Below are 16,897 nucleotides of genomic sequence, written 5' to 3'. Positions count from 1 at the left end.
TGCCACTAGCGCCACTGAATGGATTTGCAAAAATGTGCATTTTTACATTTATTTTTTATTTTTTATTTATTAATTTTTTGGCAAAACAGCTTCTGAACATATAATTCCTTTCCTCGCATCCTTTTCTGGTTTCCTTACCTCACCCTCTTAGAAAACGAGGAATGGATGCAAAGAAAGGAAACGTGGACAGTGGAATCAAAGCGAGAAGTTTCCTGACCAATAATTTGTGGTTAATACCATTAAAAGCTGTATGTTTTGCCATTTAAAGGGTTAGGGTTAGATCGCTGGTTTGTGGAGCAGAGGACCGGCAGGTGATCTGGAGCCTCCTCAGCCAGGAGGCGTCCCCAGCCACGACCCCGGACACCCAGACGCCGTTGCCACTGCCTGCGTTACAAAAGATGGGGACGGCGGATGACCCCGAGGCATTCCTGGATCTGTTCGAGCGCACCGCCAAGATCTGGGGTTGGCTGCTTGGCCAGTGGGCAGCCCGACTTATTCCGCTGTTGTCCGGGGAAGCCCAGCTCGCGGCTCAACAACTGCCGGTGACGAGCCTCCTGGCTTATAGTGACCTGAAGAAAGCCATCTTGCAACGGGTTGGGCTGAGTCCGGAAGAGACTCGTCAACTCTTCCGGAGCCTGAAGCTGGAGAAGTCTGACCGCCCGTTTGCCTTCGCCCAACGACTCCGCGACGCCTGCCGGAGATGGCTGCTAGCGAGGGACCGCGGCGTCGATGGGGTCATCGACCAGGTGGTACTGGAAAAATTAATACATCGACTGCCAAAGGGGATGGCGGAGTGGGTCCAGTGCCACCGCCTGGCGTCGCTGGAGGAAGCCGTCCGGCTTGCAGAGGACCACATGGTGGCGATCCCGAGGGCGGAAGAGCCCTCCCACTCTCTCTCTCTTCCCCCTGTCTCATTCCCCTCCCCTCTCTCCTCTCGTTCTGCTCTCTCTCCAGGTCCCGTTCCTGTCCCATGGAGATAAGGAGGACTTCAGCCACTGAGACCGGTTCCCCGGGTGTGGGAGGCAACATCTTCCCCTATCCCGATGCCCCGCCGCTCTCTCCCTCGGGGGGGGCGCCCGCCAATGCAAGTGCGGGCATAGCGCCTGGGCCAGCCTGCGTAGCGCCTGGGACCACTTCCGGTATCAGTGCCCTCTGATGGAGCTGGGGACGGTGGTGTGGGTCTCTGACCTCCCACAGGCTGCCCCCGACTGGGCCAGAGCATACCGGATAACGGTAGGTGTCAAGGGGGTACTCACCAAACGTTGGTGGACACCGGGTGTAATCAAACCACTATCCACCAATGCTTGGTTCAACCCGAGGCGTTGGGCACAACTAAAATGGTGAGGGTGAAATGTGTGCACAGGGATATTCACAAGTATCCGGTGGTGACCCTGACGATTAAATTCCGGGGGAAAAAGCATAGAGTGGAGGCCATGGTTAGTTCCCACCTCATCCATCCGCTGATTTTGGGGACTGATTGGCCTGATTTTAGAGTTTTATTAAAGGGAATTTGTGTGGATGGGTCCTAAGGGGCATTTCCCTTTGGAGCAGTTGCGAGACGAAGCCCTCAAACACGCCTTCGACCAAGTGAGAGTCATCGATAGTCAACGACTCCAGCCGGACATCACCCTTTCATACCCCTATTTTGTGATTATAAATGAGCGGTTGTATAGAGTGACACAGGACGCTCAGACTAAAGAGGATACAACCCAACTTTTGATTCCATGGAGCCATCAGGAAATGGTATTCCAGGCGGCTCATTATAATCCCATGGCGGGTCACTTAGGAGAAAGGAAAACACTGAACCATCTAATAGCCCGTTTCTATTGGCCGGGCATTGGCGGCGATGTCCGCAGGTGGTGTGCGGCATGTCGCGAATGCCAGCTGGTTAACCCACCGGCCACCCCAAAAGCGCCATTGCACCCTCTTCCCTTGATCGAGGTCCCCTTTGAGAGAATTGGAATGGACCTCATTGGGCCATTAGAACGGTCAGCACGCGGACATCGCTTTGTATTGGTCCTAGTGGACTATGCAACGCGATATCCGGAAGCAGTGCCTCTTCGCAACATCTCAGCACGCAGTGTTGCGTAGGCACTCTTCAAAATAATCTCCCGGGTGGGGATTCCAAAAGAAATCCTCACCTATCAGGGCACAACATTTATGTCACGGACACTATGCGAGCTGTATGAGTTGTTGAGTATTAAATCGATTCGCACCAGCGTATACCATCCTCAAACGGATGGCCTGGTGGAACGATTAAATAAAACCCTCAAAAACATGATTCGTAAGTTCATGCATGACGATGCTAGAAATTGGGATAAATGGCTCGACCCCCTGTTATTTGCAGTACGAGAGGTCCCGCAAGCCTCCACTGGCTTCTCTCCATTCTAGCTGCTGTATGGGCGATGCCCACGCGGTGTGCTTGATGTATTGCGAGAGGCCTGGGAGGAGGGGCCTTCAAACAGTAAAAATGAAATTCAATACATTCTTGATCTTAGAGCAAAACTCCACACCATGGGGCAGCTAACACAGGAGAATTTGCTCCAAGCTCAAGAACGGCAGCGCCGACTGTATGACGGGGAACTCAGCTAAGGGAACTTGCACCAGGAGATAAAGCGCTTGTATTGCTTCCCACATCAAGCTCTAAATTACTCGCCAAGTGGCAAGGACCCTTCGAGGTCACACGACGAGTGGGAGATCTCAATTATGAGGTTAAACGAACCGATAGAGGGGGCGCACGTCAAATATACCACCTCAATCTCCTGAAATTGTAAAGGGAGGCGGTCCCTTTGACGTTGGCTACGGTAGTTCCCGAGAAGGCGGAGCTCAGACCGGAGGTGAGTTCAAAACATAAACAGTTCACCCCGGTCACTTGCGGAGACCACCTCTCACCGAGTCAACTCACGGAGGTTGCTAGGTTGCAACAGGAGTTTGCGGATGTGTTCTCCCCTCTACCGGGGCGTACAAATCTCATTCACCACCACATCGAGACCGATCCGGGGGTCATGGTACGTAGCCGCCCCTACCAATTACCCGAACACAAGAAGAAAATCATCTGGGAAGAATTGGATGCAATGCTCGATATGGGGGTAATAGAAGAATCCCACAGCGATTGGTCCAGCCCAGTTGTTCTAGTGCCTAAGAGCGACGGGTCTGTGTGATTCTGTGTGGACTATAGAAAAGTCAATGCGGTGTCTAAATTTGATGCATATCCAATGCCTCGTGTTGATGAGTTGCTCGATCGGTTGGGCACTGCTCGATTTTATTCGACATTGGATTTGACGAAGGGTTATTGACAGATCCCCTTGACACCAATTTCCCGTGAGAAAACCGCCTTCTCCACACCGTTTGGATTACACCAATTTGTGACACTTCCGTTTGGTTTGTTTGGGGCCCCGGCTACGTTTCAGTGTCTCATGGACCGAATCCTCAGACCGCATTCAGCTTACACCGCTGCCTATTTAGATGACATCATCATTTATAGCAATGATTGGCAGCGGCACATGCAACATCTGAGGGCGGTTCTGAGATCGCTGCGCCGAGCGGGACTCACAGCAAACCTGAAGGAGTGCGCGATTGGACGGGTGGAGGTACGGTATCTGGGGTTCCACTTGGGCCACGGGCAGGTGCGTCCCCAAATTGACAAGACAGCGGTGATTGCGACCTGCCCAAGACCCAAGACCAAAAAGGGGGTGAGACAGTTCCTGGGGCTGGCTGGCTATTATAGAAGGTTCGTACCTAATTATTCGGACGTCACCAGCCCGCTGACTGATCTCACTAAAAAGGGAGCTCCAGATCCGGTCCAGTGGATGGAGCAGTGTCAACGGGTGTTCACGCAAGTTAAAGCTGCACTTTGCGGGGGGCCGCTTTTACATTCACCTGACTTCTCTCTCCCTTTTGTTTTACAGACAGATGCTTCAGAGAGGGGGCTGGGGGCCGTACTCTCGCAGGTGGTGGAGGGGGAGGAGCGCCCGGTGCTGTACATTAGCCATAAGCTCTCGTTAAGGGAAACTAAGTACAGCACCATGGAAAAGGAGTGTCTCGCCATCAAGTGGGCAGTCCTCACACTCCGATACTACCTGCTGGGGCGGGCCTTCACCCTCTGCTCAGATCACGCCCCACTCCAGTGGCTCCACCGCATGAAGGATACTAATGCCCGGATCACCCGTTGGTATCTGGCTCTTCAGCCGTTTAAGTTCAAGGTGGTCCACAGACCGGGGGCGCAGATGGCTGTCGCCGACTTCCTTTCCAGGAATGGGGGGGAGTGGTAGGCAGGCCGGATGCCGCCCCGGCCTGAGTCGGGCAGTGGGGATATGTGGCAGCGGGGGAGTGGTCAAGCATCTCCCCGGAGAGAGAGAAAGCGGTAAGGGCGCTTACACCTGAGCTAAGTTATGTCTAACACCTGTCTCTAATTTCAGTGAGCACGGGGAGAGCGGCATAAAGAGGGCCACGCAGCACTCAGATGTGAGAGAGAACCTGGGCACTAGAGACCTGATTGTGAAGCCAAGAGCTTATTTTTGTAAAATAGTTTGTTTACTTTGAGAGTGAATTAATGAACATTGGGAGAGCCCTGAAAGAGTGCATTTGCTGCAGTGGGGAGAATAAAACACTTACCTGAACCAGAAAATCTGCTTCTTACCTCTTCCTTTAACTGAGAAGTGTTACACTGTCTTATTAATAAAGCTGCATATTGCCAATTTTCTTCACAATAAAAAATGCACAGTGACGTATATTATGATTCAATGAGTCGCGAGCCATCACGTTATAATCTAGCTGCAGCAAGCGTGCGTGCTCGAGGGTTGAGCGTTCCCGCGACAGAGTGTGCATTAGCCGGGTGCAGTTTCAATCTCTCCACCTTAGATCGGGACACGGGGTGCTTCATTAAAGATGCTCGACACGGAAGTTTTACTTTGGCGGACCGGCAGCTCCAGCTCCACTTATTCCACAACGAGAGTGCTTCTGTATTTGCTTATTTTGTATTTCTGTATAACTCCCTCATACTTTGCGATCTGGACTGTGGGCTGTGTAATTGTTCATCTCCTCTGTCAGGCATGAACTGCAGTGCTGCTCTCGTGCATCATGATTAGAGTTTAATGGGACCTCATGTTACGTTAAATGAGATCAAACGAATATTCGAAAATGAAATTTTTTGTAGACAATTTTTTATTGTCGATAATTTTGACTAATCATTTCAGCCTTACTCTCAAATCATTAGAGGATGAGTGCAAGTGTTAATATATGTCAAAGCCTCATTTTCTCTTTAAAAGATTGGTAATGAGTAAATTGATTTGTCCAAGTGTTTTACACGGTGGCCAGAAAAAATGGGGCCAGATGGTGAAAGAGAAGCACCTACGTTTGCTGCCACTGAAAACTCAGTTATACGATTTACTTATTTTTTTGTAGCAAGTTGTTGCTTACAATGACATCACAGTGACATAATTTGTCTTTTATCCCCATATGCATCACCGGATGGTGCCATGTTATATTGTGCAATTGATGCAAATAAAATTCACATATGTTTTCAGGACAAAAAGTCATAGATGTCACAATATTTTGCAGGAATTATGACCAAAGTGCAGGAATGCTAAACAAAGAGCTTTTATTAAAAAAAACAAAAACAAAATACAAACCAAAAACTCTCACAGTAAAATGAACAGAACCAATATGAAACTACGAAAATAAGACACCATCCGGAGAGAGAGACTGACTGACTGACTGACTGACTGATCAAACTCACAAAACAATCTGACAAACACAAGAGGGTAGAAGGCACAATATGTACAGTAGATATAGTTTAACACACTGTTATCTTGTAATTTCTCTTTCAGTCTGATGAGCTGTAATCTGACAGAAAAAAGTTGTTCAGCACTGGCCTCAGTTCTCAGCTCAAACTCCTCAAGTCTGAGAGAGCTGGACCTGAGTAACAATGACCTGTGGGATTCAGGAGTGAAGCTGCTCTCTGATGCACTGAAGATTCCTCAATGTACACTGGAGAAACTGAGGTTTGTGTTTGCAGATTCATTACTACATTGGAATATAAATCATGAATATATTGTGGTTCATAGCTGTGGTTAATGTTTCTGTGAACATGTGGATGGGCTCCCTCTGCTGAGTCTGGTTCCTCTTTTTTGTTTTGATTAGTTACATGTAATGAATGCATGTTTTCCACCCAGTTTTGCAGTAAACAGAAGAGAGAATGATGTTTATTCATATTACGAAAACATTTGTGTGAATGAACATGGTGTGCAAAAACTACAATTTCACACACTAGTGTGAATTATTATTAGGCTTAGAGGATAAGAATGATTGTATATAGAACTGATATGAAAAATGAAAAGTGATACAATGAGAGTATTGCATTTGTACATTGTTCCTCTATAGACCTTATTCACAGCAGTGCCATCTTTGATTTTTTTATGGGAATTACAGTGAGGCTGTGAGAAATAGACTTTCAGTCTCTTCAATGGGTTCATGTGGACATGTGAACTCGTGAATGGGTGTTTAAAGTAAAGACGGGAGACCATTTGTTTATCATACTTAACATCGAGATAAGCTTTTGTAGGATATTAGATGCAGAAGAGCGAACAATTGCTGCAATATGACTTGAATCTAGAAAACCTAACCTTTTAATCCTGGAATTCCTCAACATCATAAATTAAAAGATTCTGCTTGACTAGGTGCCAAGAAGTCTATCTGAAGCTTACATCTGGCCAGTAAAACTAACAAAAGGGACTTGTCCAGATAGCACATGACTTGAGAACTTCATGCTTCTGAGGAAATACCCCCACATTTAATGGTTATTCCTGACACTGCCATCAAGACCATCTCTGCAAAGAGACCCTAAGGGCAAAGTTTACGGGCAATAAAAGACAGAGAACACACTCCCTGGAAACTCAGAGAAAGACTTAAAACACACTCAATGATTATAGAAAATAATCAAGACTTAAAACACAATTAATGATTATAGCCTGATGCACCTTTAAAATATGCGTAGTGATTTGTAATCACTTATAACTGACAGATTGATAAGTATAATCTTTAATCTTGTATTATTAATCTCATTCTACCAAGAATGGTAACTATTCAAGGCTTAACCTGATAAGATACCCTGACAATCAGGTTTCTCATAATGTGTAATGTATTATCCATGTTGTAAAACCAATGAATTAACCAGTATGATTTGTTATCTGGGATTTTCATGTTTTGTTACTTACACGTATAATATTCATGAAAGTTTGTCATATTTAGTATGTAAATGCTTGCTTGTTTACGTAGAGAATGTTGATGACAATGAATGTCATGTCTCTTGCAACATTTTCAAGATATAAAAGTTCTTGATTAAACATTCACTAGTATGAGCAGGAAGTTTGTAAGAATCCACCACACAAAGGATTGTAAATCATCTTTGAAGAGGACAGACCAGTTGACCATGTGACTCTGAAAAGCCACTTCTGATTGGCTCAGGACACCTTTGGGGTGCGGCCAATTTCAGCTCAAAAGTTTCCTACCAAGGAAGAAGTCTTAGGTGGTGGTGGTCTCCCTCTTCTTCGGCTCTCTTGCTCTTTACTTCTTCTGCAGCTCCTTATCCTCCATGCTCTTGCCCTCATGGCTTGCAGCCTCCATGCCAAGAAAAGTGTCCAAGGAAACTCGGGACCCGAAGTCCCGAGGAAGCCTCTCACTTTCTGCTCTACGGGTCACACACATGTAACGGGAGTCACGAGTCCTCCTTGCGGAAGGCCTCACTTCAAAGCCCACCTCATCATCCATCGAGACAACAACTATCCATGATCGTAACAGAGTCCAAGACATCAATGGAATGAACTTTATACAAAGAGACAAAGAACCAAGCCATAGCAAGGAAAAGTAACACAAGGAAACACAACAACATGCAAGTACATCTCCAGACTTTTGCTGACAGTGCTGATGTATTATTTAAATACTTTGGGTAATCCGACTGCAAATCGATTTAGACTCAAAGAAGGATAAATGGTTCTTAAGGCATTGTCAACTGACTCCATAAATTTAATTTTCTCTGTATTGATCATACTGTCACTTTACTCACCAACCTGTTTCATGTTGTATGTGTTAGATTAGTTTATGTTTCGAATAGCAATAAAGTTTGTTTGTATTCAAAGATAATTTGACTGTGATATATTTTGATAAATAATCTCATCCCTGTTTTTAAAAGATCTTTGCTTCAAAGCTATACCTAAAATATGTGTGATATTATTTTCAATAAGCCATGAGAATAATATTACTCCAATAAGTGAATTAATCACAATTCCTTTATTAAAGCTAATTCCTTACAATAGAAATTGTGAGCGGATACAGTGAGATGTTGTATTATGATTTTAATGGTGGAGAATTTTATTCAGAAAAATAATCTAATTATTTGTCATTTAACTTTTTATAATGGTTGTTGAACGCAACTAATTCCATTATAAATTTCCTTACAAAATGATGTAGAATAAGGACAATTTAAAATAATTCCTAGCTCACACATTCTGTTTCCTACACTTTATACAGGAAGTATCAACTTATTTATATGAATATTGAGTGACATTTTTAATATTATTTTTGCCTTTATTTACAGGATAGTATAGACTGAGAGAAAATTGAGGGAGAACAGGGTTGGGACATGACCCAGGCAAGATTCAAACCTGGGTCCCCATGATCCAACAGCTCTGATATGTGTCAGGGGTGAATGCGCTACCTTCTGCACCACACCTCCAACTGAGTGAAAATATTATGGATGTGACAGCACTGAACATGTATAAATTTCTTAGACATTTGATTGAATTTCAGGAAAACTATTTTCGTTAACAAAGTGAAAATGAAGATTCATTTGATCCCTTTTTTGAAAGCATGAAATGATGCTATTTGAAAATGTTGTTTTAGTTCTAATATACAAAAGCAATCATTATGATCTTCAGTACAGTAAAATATAAATTAACGTTTTCAAAAGAGGTTTGTTCCTTTGGTAAATACTTAATTTTTATTTCTATGTTATAGTTGATATTTGCATGGAATTGTGAGTTGTGTATTTTTAAACTTTTAGAACTCACATCTCATCAACTGTCCGGTCTTGCAGGTTTGTGCTTTATAACGTCAGAAAAATGTCCATTTCCCCACTCATTCTCTGTGGTCAGTGAATGAGTGGAACCTGGTGGTACCATCATAACGAGGCACAAAGTCCACTTAAAATTCATTCACTCTCTCTGTCCCCCGGTGGTGGAATGAGCTTCCACCACCTGCCGTTCTGCTGAAACCATTTTAACATTAAAAAAAAAATGCTGTAAACACATTTTCTGTGAGCACTTAAGCAGTCCTAAATAAAGGCACTTACTATTTAAGAAACAATGATAAAAAAAATAATTGTCTGTCTCTTTCTTCTGTGCTAGTTTCTGTACTATTCTAGCTACACTTAGAACTTGGCAGTGTGATGGATAAAAGGGTCTGCTTAATGACTAAATGTAAATGTAGTTTATCTGGCTGTTGATGTGTGTTTGTAGATTATCTGACTGTTGATGTGTGTTTATATATTATCTGTCTGTTGGTTTGTGTGTTTGTAGATTATATGACTATTGATGTTTTTGTTTGTAGATTATCTGACTGTTGATTTGTGTTTATATATTATTTGACTGTTGGTGTGTGTGTTTGTGGATTATTTGACTGGTTATGTGTGTGTTTGTAGATTATATAACTATTAAAGTGTGTGTTTGTAGATTATCTGACAGTTGTGTGTGTGTTTGTAGATTATCTGGCTGTATGGTGACAGAGGAAGGCTGTTGTTATGTGGCTTCAGCTCTAAGTTTAAACCCCTCACACCTGAGAGAGCTGGATCTGAGCTACAATCATTTAGGAGAATCAGGAGTCAAACTGCTCTCTGAGAGACTCAACGATCCAAACTGCACACTGGACAAACTCAAGTATGTTGAGCTGTAAAACCCTGTTTACACCAATATTAACCCCTAAACTCAGGCCCTAATTGGTCTTATATGCCTTTCAAAAAATTCAAATCACTAACAAATACACACAGAATACATATCATAGTGTTTCATTAGAATGAGGACTTTTTTTGTAATCATGAAATGTTATCAGAATTTTATTTTTACACATTTTAGGAATCAATAAACGACTAACCTTGCACACCTTAGAAGCAATTAATAGGTGTGTAGGGCACAAGCTTCAGCAAAGTCAACAAAATGGAAAACAAATTTTGCAAGCCAGGATAGTGTGTGGGAGTTTTTCCATTTTGTACACATTTTTGGAAACAATTTCCGAAGAATAATCTTCAAGCATCTGTCTCTTAACCCTTTTACAGGTACTGCTGCATATTTGTGACAGTTAATGACCCCCGCAGAGTAGTGTCACACATTTGTGTTTATGCAACAGCCAGAGCTGCCAGATTCAAATCGGCTTCCATGCCAACATTAAGCTGCGCTGCCCAAGTGCCTCTAATTCATATTCACACAAACTGTTACTCATACAGTCTTTTCAAGCACATGGTATGATTATTTTATGTTATAGACATCTAAATGTTCACAAAAGTACCACTATAAAAGTTTACTGCTCATAAACAGTCAACACGAAATGTGATCACTGATCCTCACAGCCATGTCTGTTTACATTGTGTGGCCATTCCGTTGTCAATCATAAGTAACTCAAACAGCAACTCAAAAGTATTTTCAAGCACACAGTATGCTTGTTCTTTGAAACAGACAGCCAAATTGTCACAAAAACATAACATAACAGACAACAGCTCACCTATATGCGGTCAACACATCATTCCAATCCAGCATCTTTGTTTACATTAGGTGGTAATGTATTTCTCTCTCTCTCTCTCTCTCTCTCTCTCTCTCTCTCTCTCTCTCTCTCTCTCTCTCACACACACACACACACACACACACACACACACATATGTTTGTACTCCTATCATTATGAGGACTCTCCATAGACAGGATGATTTTTTATACTATACAGTCTATCCCTAATAGCACACGTACATCACCCATATGTCTATTTGATGTGTGTGTTTACATCTTAAAGACGTCTATTTTACATTGTTTGCTCATCTGCAATACATCTCAGAGGCGTAAGTATATTAAACCTGTAAACACACACACACAACCACACACATTGGTAGCCCTATCATTATGAGGACTCTCCATAGACATAATGATTTTTATACTATATATTCTATCCCCTAAACCAGGAGCGTCCAAACTTTTTCGGTCGGGGGCCAAATGCAGAAAAAAATAAGGTGGCATCTCTGTAATAATTTACAAAATGGCTAAAAGCTACTAGATTGCCACTATGCATAATCATTATATTGTGTGCTTAATATTATGCAAGTTTTAATCATAATTTGTGCTCTATGGTATACTTGTGTTGGCCCTACATGTAAATAAAGGATAGGGTATTTCACTCACAAAGAACTCTTATCATGGAACAGTGATGCATCTTATACAAAATATTATACTCATTCATTCACATTTTTATCTTTTTGATGTTCATTCAGTGGCACTGCAAAGAACATATAGTTTTGCTACAGAGTGTTGGGTGTGACCCATCACAATACTCAGAATCAGATTACATTTTATCACTTTATGAATTGATGCAAGAAATTACTCTTTATTTTTCAAGGAATTACTCTTTATAGCTATACAGTTATAACGTCTGTTCTGTTGTTACTTGCATTATAAATATATAAATATTTATTTTGTAGACATGCATGTGTATGCTGAGTGTGCGCATCAGGCACGGATGTGCAAGTGTATTAAGCGCTCTGTTCTACAGTATGTCCTCACTCAAATGGCGCTGGGAAGCCCGTGAATCATTTTTCTTGTTTCAACAAAATACCAGAACGAACCCATTAATTACGGTATATTTCTCAGTGCTACAGAGGATGTTCTGGAAGAGTATGCTTGGTTCATGTGTCTCTGTGATACGTCTCTCTCAATAAACTCTGTTCAGCCACCTGCACAAAAGCAGCTGTACTCAGTTGTATAATGTGAGGTATTGTGACATTTTAACAAGAACAAGTACATGAGTAATTTATCTAACCTGATGTCAATCCTTTGTCATTAACAATTTTTATTGATTCCAAACTCAAATCAACACAAACAGCACATGAAAACACAGAATCAACTTTCATCAATATATGCCCATCTCCCCTCCCACCACCCAACACACATCCCAGTGGTCAGACACCGAATAAAAACAAACATACATACAAGCAGACAGTGCAAATACTCAATGACATAAAAAGACACAAAAAATTAACCAACAAAAAAGAAAAAGGGTTCCACACATCAATCAATTGCATACATTCAATTCAAACTGTCCCTCTCCACTGTTCCTCCCTGGCAACCCTCTAGTAAGGCCAAATAAGTGCCCCACTTCTTGTCAAAGGCACCTAAACTGCCCAGCCATTTATGCAACATCTATTCAAAGGCCACCACTCTGCCCAATTCAGTGCACCACTCGTGAAATGAGGGTTCACCAGCCGATTTCCATCCCCCAAGAATCACCTTCCTGCCGATCATTACGGTGGTAAGTACCCTTTTTTGTATGTGTTCATTTCCTACATTAACACCCTCCCCATCACCCAAAATAGAAAGTCTGCCTCAGAGTGAAATCTGAGTGCTCAAGACCTCACAGACATAACTCTGAACCCTCGACCAAAACTCTTGAATCTTAGCCCTTGTTTTTTGGTTCTGTATTATGTCCCCATCCTCCAACTCACATCACCAGCAAGTAGGTGTGTCTTTAAGGCCAAGCCTATACAATCTAGAGGGAGTCCAATAAAAACGATGTAGAATCTTAAATTGAATGAGGCACACCCTTGCATTCCTAGACATAGACTTGACATTTTAAAAATCCTACCCCATTCTTCATCCAGTGCTAAATTCAAGTCTCTCTGCCATAACTTCTTAAGAGATGTCAAAACCCATCCCCTAGACTCTGAATTAGCCAGGAATAGTACGCTGAAGCCTCGTGACCCTTTCCAAATGCCGCAATTACCATTTCAAGAGTGTCTGTCACTTTAGGGGGCTGCGTACTACACCCAAAGGTGGTACAAAGTAGGTGGCGCAGCTGTAAGTACCTGAAGAATTGAGATCTGGGAATCCCAAACCACTGTATAATATTTTCAGAGGATCTCAATGCTCCATTTTCATACAAGTTACCCAGCGTAGCAACTCCCTTCTCAATCCATTCTGTCCAGCAGAAAGGGGACTTGTTAAAACACAATTTAGGGTTTAACCAAATACTTGAGGCAACGTTCAGGTAAATGTCCGAATTGAACACATGGGAAACTTATGTCCACACTAACTGCATGTGCGAGATAACAGGATGTGTCTTTACTTCTCCGGGCAGCTTGGAGGAAAAACGTTGCAATGCAAGATAGGGGCAAGGACCTCCTGTTCAATAAAGAGCCAGGGAGTAGCTCTCTCACGTGGAAGCGAACAATGCGCCAAATGTCTGAGACCAAAAGCATAATAGTAAAACAAAATCTTGGGGAGACCTAACCCACCTTTGTCAATTGTCCAGTGTAACTTGTTAGAATGCATCCGATGACATTTACCATTCCAGATAAAGGATTTAGCTATACTGTCAAATTGTTTAAAATAAAAGAGGGGAACTTAATAGGTAGTTGAATTTTGGAAAACAAACCTTTTTAATTAAAGGGTCAAAATTAACTTTAACTAAATCACACAAATTTGCTGGGAATAAAATACCCAAATACTTAATGCCCTGTTTGGGCCACTGAAAGGCACCTGGCTGAAAAGCTGTTACTGGGCAGTATGCTGTCAGAGCCAAAGCTTCGGATTTAGACCAATTAACTCTGTATCCCGAGAACTTAGAAAAGGAATTGATAATTCTGTGGAGGCAAGGCATAGATCTAGTAGGGTCGGAGATGAATAATAAAATATAATCTGCGTAAAGCAAAAGCTTATGCACAATACCTCCTGTCACCACCCCTGGAAAATAATCATCCTTTCTTATCACGGCTGCTAATGGTTCCAGGGCAAGACAGGACAATAATGGGGAAAGAGGACAACCCTGCCGGGTGCTCTTATCCAGAGTAAAATAATCTGAAATTAATCCATTTGTTTGTACCGCTGCTACTGGGTGTCTATAAAGTAACTTAATCCATCCAATAAAAGTATTCCCGAACCCGTATATTTCCACAATCTTAAAAAGATAATCCCATTCTACCATATCAAATGCCTTTTCAGCGTCAAGTGAGATGGCAGCGACCGGAGTCTGATCATTTGCCACTGACCATATGATATTGATGAAATGCCTAATGTTATCAGAAGAGCTATGGCCCAGAATAAACACCACCTAATCTATATGTATAAGAGATGTCATAACTTAATCGGTTAGCCAACATTTTTGACAATATTTTAACGTTTAGCTGGATCAGGGAGATTGGATGGTAACTCTTACACTCGCTTGGATCTTTGTCCTTTTTAAGAATCAGACTGATCCGGGCTTGCGTCATGGTTGGCGGAAGCTTTCCATTCTTTAATTATTCTGTATAAACTTCTAGCAAATGTGGAGCCAGTTCTGTAGCATAAGATGTAAAAAATTCAGCGGCAAAGCTGTCTGGCCCCGGAGCTTTGCCTGAAGACAAGGTCTTAATTACCTCGCCAAGCTCCTTCAAGGTTATCTCAGAATCAAGAGGATTTGTTTGCTCCTTCGTCAGTTTAGGGAGTTCTAATGGTTCCACAAAATGTATAATATCTTCATCAGTAGACGAAGATGTGGAACTATAGAGATCAAGATAGAATTTCTTAAAAGCATTATTAATATCAATGGCTGAGGTAAATATTTCACCACCAGCAGATTTCACTGAGGGAATGGTAGAAAAAGACTCTCTCTGCTTTGTATATCTAGCCAGAAGTTTTCCTGCTTTGTCTCCTGACTCAAAGTATGACTGTCTTGCCCTAAATAGCCAAAACTCCACCTTCCACAACAAAATAGTATTATATCTGTATTTGAATTGGGTCAATTCTCTGAGGCCATCAAACGACATTCAGCGCTTCAGCTCTGCCTCTGCACCTTTAATATTCCCTGAGTTCTCGTGCTTTGGATTTTTTGATGAATGAGGCATACTGTATGATCCAACCCCTAAGAACTGCCTTAAGTGCCTCCCAAGCCATGCCCACAGAGGATACTGAGGACCAGTTGGTCTCCATATAAACATTGATTTTGGCCTTTAACATTGGTTGAAATTCAGGATTTTGCAAAAGGGATACATTAAAGTGTCAACTATATGATTTCTTTTTCTCCGTATGTGGCAACACCTCTAAACTCACCAGGGCATGATCTAAGACTAAAATGTTTCCAACTGAGCAATCCACAACAGATGAAATGAGGGACTTAGATATATAAATCCGATGGCAAAGTTGTCGCGGGGACTCTCGTAGGCGTACATGGACATTTTGAGTTCAGAGGGATGGACGCTGGTTGGCGCTGTCGTACACGGGGTTAATGCGCACATTTTTCTTTTTTTCTGTTTTTTTCATTCTGGGGAAAGTTCGGGGGTTGACTGTTGCACTAATGTTGGAATGTGGTCTTTATAACCTTGTTTTGGACACACAATCTATTTTTTCTAATATGTCAAAATGTAAAATGTTAACATGAGTGGATTGTCTCTCTCCACGTGGAATGTGAATAGGTTGGGGCACCCCATAAAAAGAAGGAAAGTTATTTCTCTTCTTAAACGTAAGAAATATGATATAGTGTTTCTTCAAGAAATGCATCTTTCCCCGCAGGAAGCTGAAACATTTGGGAAGATATGAGGTGGACATGTTTTCTTTAGTGCTGCCTCAAGTAATTCAGGGGCATTGGTGCCAGATGGGCTGGTTTGAGTAGTTCTGTAACTGCTAATCCTTTGGGATTTTCACACTCAACAGTCCCTAGAATTTACTCCGAATGGTGCCAAAAACAAAACAAAAAACATCCAGTGAGCATCAGTTCTGCGGATGGAAACACCTTGTTGATAAGAGAGGCCAACAGAGAATGGCTAGACTGGTTCGAACTGACAAAGTCTACAGTAACTCAGATAACCACTCTGTACAATTGTGGTGAGAAGAATATCATCTCAGAATAGGGTTGGCGCTGTTTTGGAGGCAAGAGGGGAGCCTACATAATATTAGGCAGGTGGTTTTAATGTCGTGGCTGCTCGGTGTATGCTTAGTATGTACAGTATTTATTAATATTTTTTATCTATAAAGGTTTTGAAATGACAAATCAAGAATTCATTATATTACTAGTCTATACTGTGAAGTGTCACGTGACCTCATTTTAACAGATTTTGCATTCTTTTGAGATTTTGCTTGTGGACACTGGACATAACTCACTCTGGGGGGCATTCAAGGGAATTCAGAACCTACTCATGAAAAAAAAGATCATTGTTTTGATTTTGAAAAAAACAAAACACTTGTGAGTCTCTGAAATTGCTGCATGGTGTTTTTCTAAGTGTTTTGCACATATTTAACAATTATGTCAGTTATATTTGCAGTGTATTCTGCACACTTTCTTTCATAGGTCTGCATGTCAACAAAATATGAGACACGAGTTTGCTCTGATCCCCCAAATTAAGGCCTGATATCCCCCGAAGGACCCCACCTCAACTGGTCTACAATCTTATTGTAAAGTGTTAGCAATCTTAAAGTGTTACTAAAACTGATTTGGGACACATTCAGCTGTGGTGTTGCAACATTCTTTTTATATTTTGTGCATGTAAATAACTCACTCTGGGGTAAAAAAAAAAACTTGTTTTAATTCATGGTTTTGATTTTGAAAAAACACTTTTGAGTCCTTGATATTGCTGCATGAAGGTGTTATTGACTAAATTTGTACAAAGTTTAGAGTGTTTTGT

General features: G+C 42.1%; 1 protein-coding gene across 1 annotated transcript in view; it reads left to right on the top strand.

The window, feature by feature from the left end:
• Nucleotides 1-398: 398 nt before the first annotated feature.
• LOC127432701 (ribonuclease inhibitor-like) overlaps nt 399-16,897 on the top strand; it is a 275,817-nt gene continuing 259,318 nt past the window's right edge. Inside the window, exons 1-3 of the mRNA XM_051684050.1 lie at nt 399-478; nt 5,829-6,002; nt 9,756-9,929. Coding sequence (XP_051540010.1) covers nt 399-478; nt 5,829-6,002; nt 9,756-9,929 — 428 coding nt within the window. The remainder of the gene's footprint in view (nt 479-5,828; nt 6,003-9,755; nt 9,930-16,897) is intronic.

Source organism: Myxocyprinus asiaticus, chromosome 42, assembly GCF_019703515.2.
Source record: "Myxocyprinus asiaticus isolate MX2 ecotype Aquarium Trade chromosome 42, UBuf_Myxa_2, whole genome shotgun sequence".
Classification (NCBI taxonomy): Eukaryota; Metazoa; Chordata; class Actinopteri; order Cypriniformes; family Catostomidae; genus Myxocyprinus; species Myxocyprinus asiaticus.
Note: the sequence above shows the minus strand (reverse complement) of the source record. Positions and strands in the feature narration are given on the sequence as shown.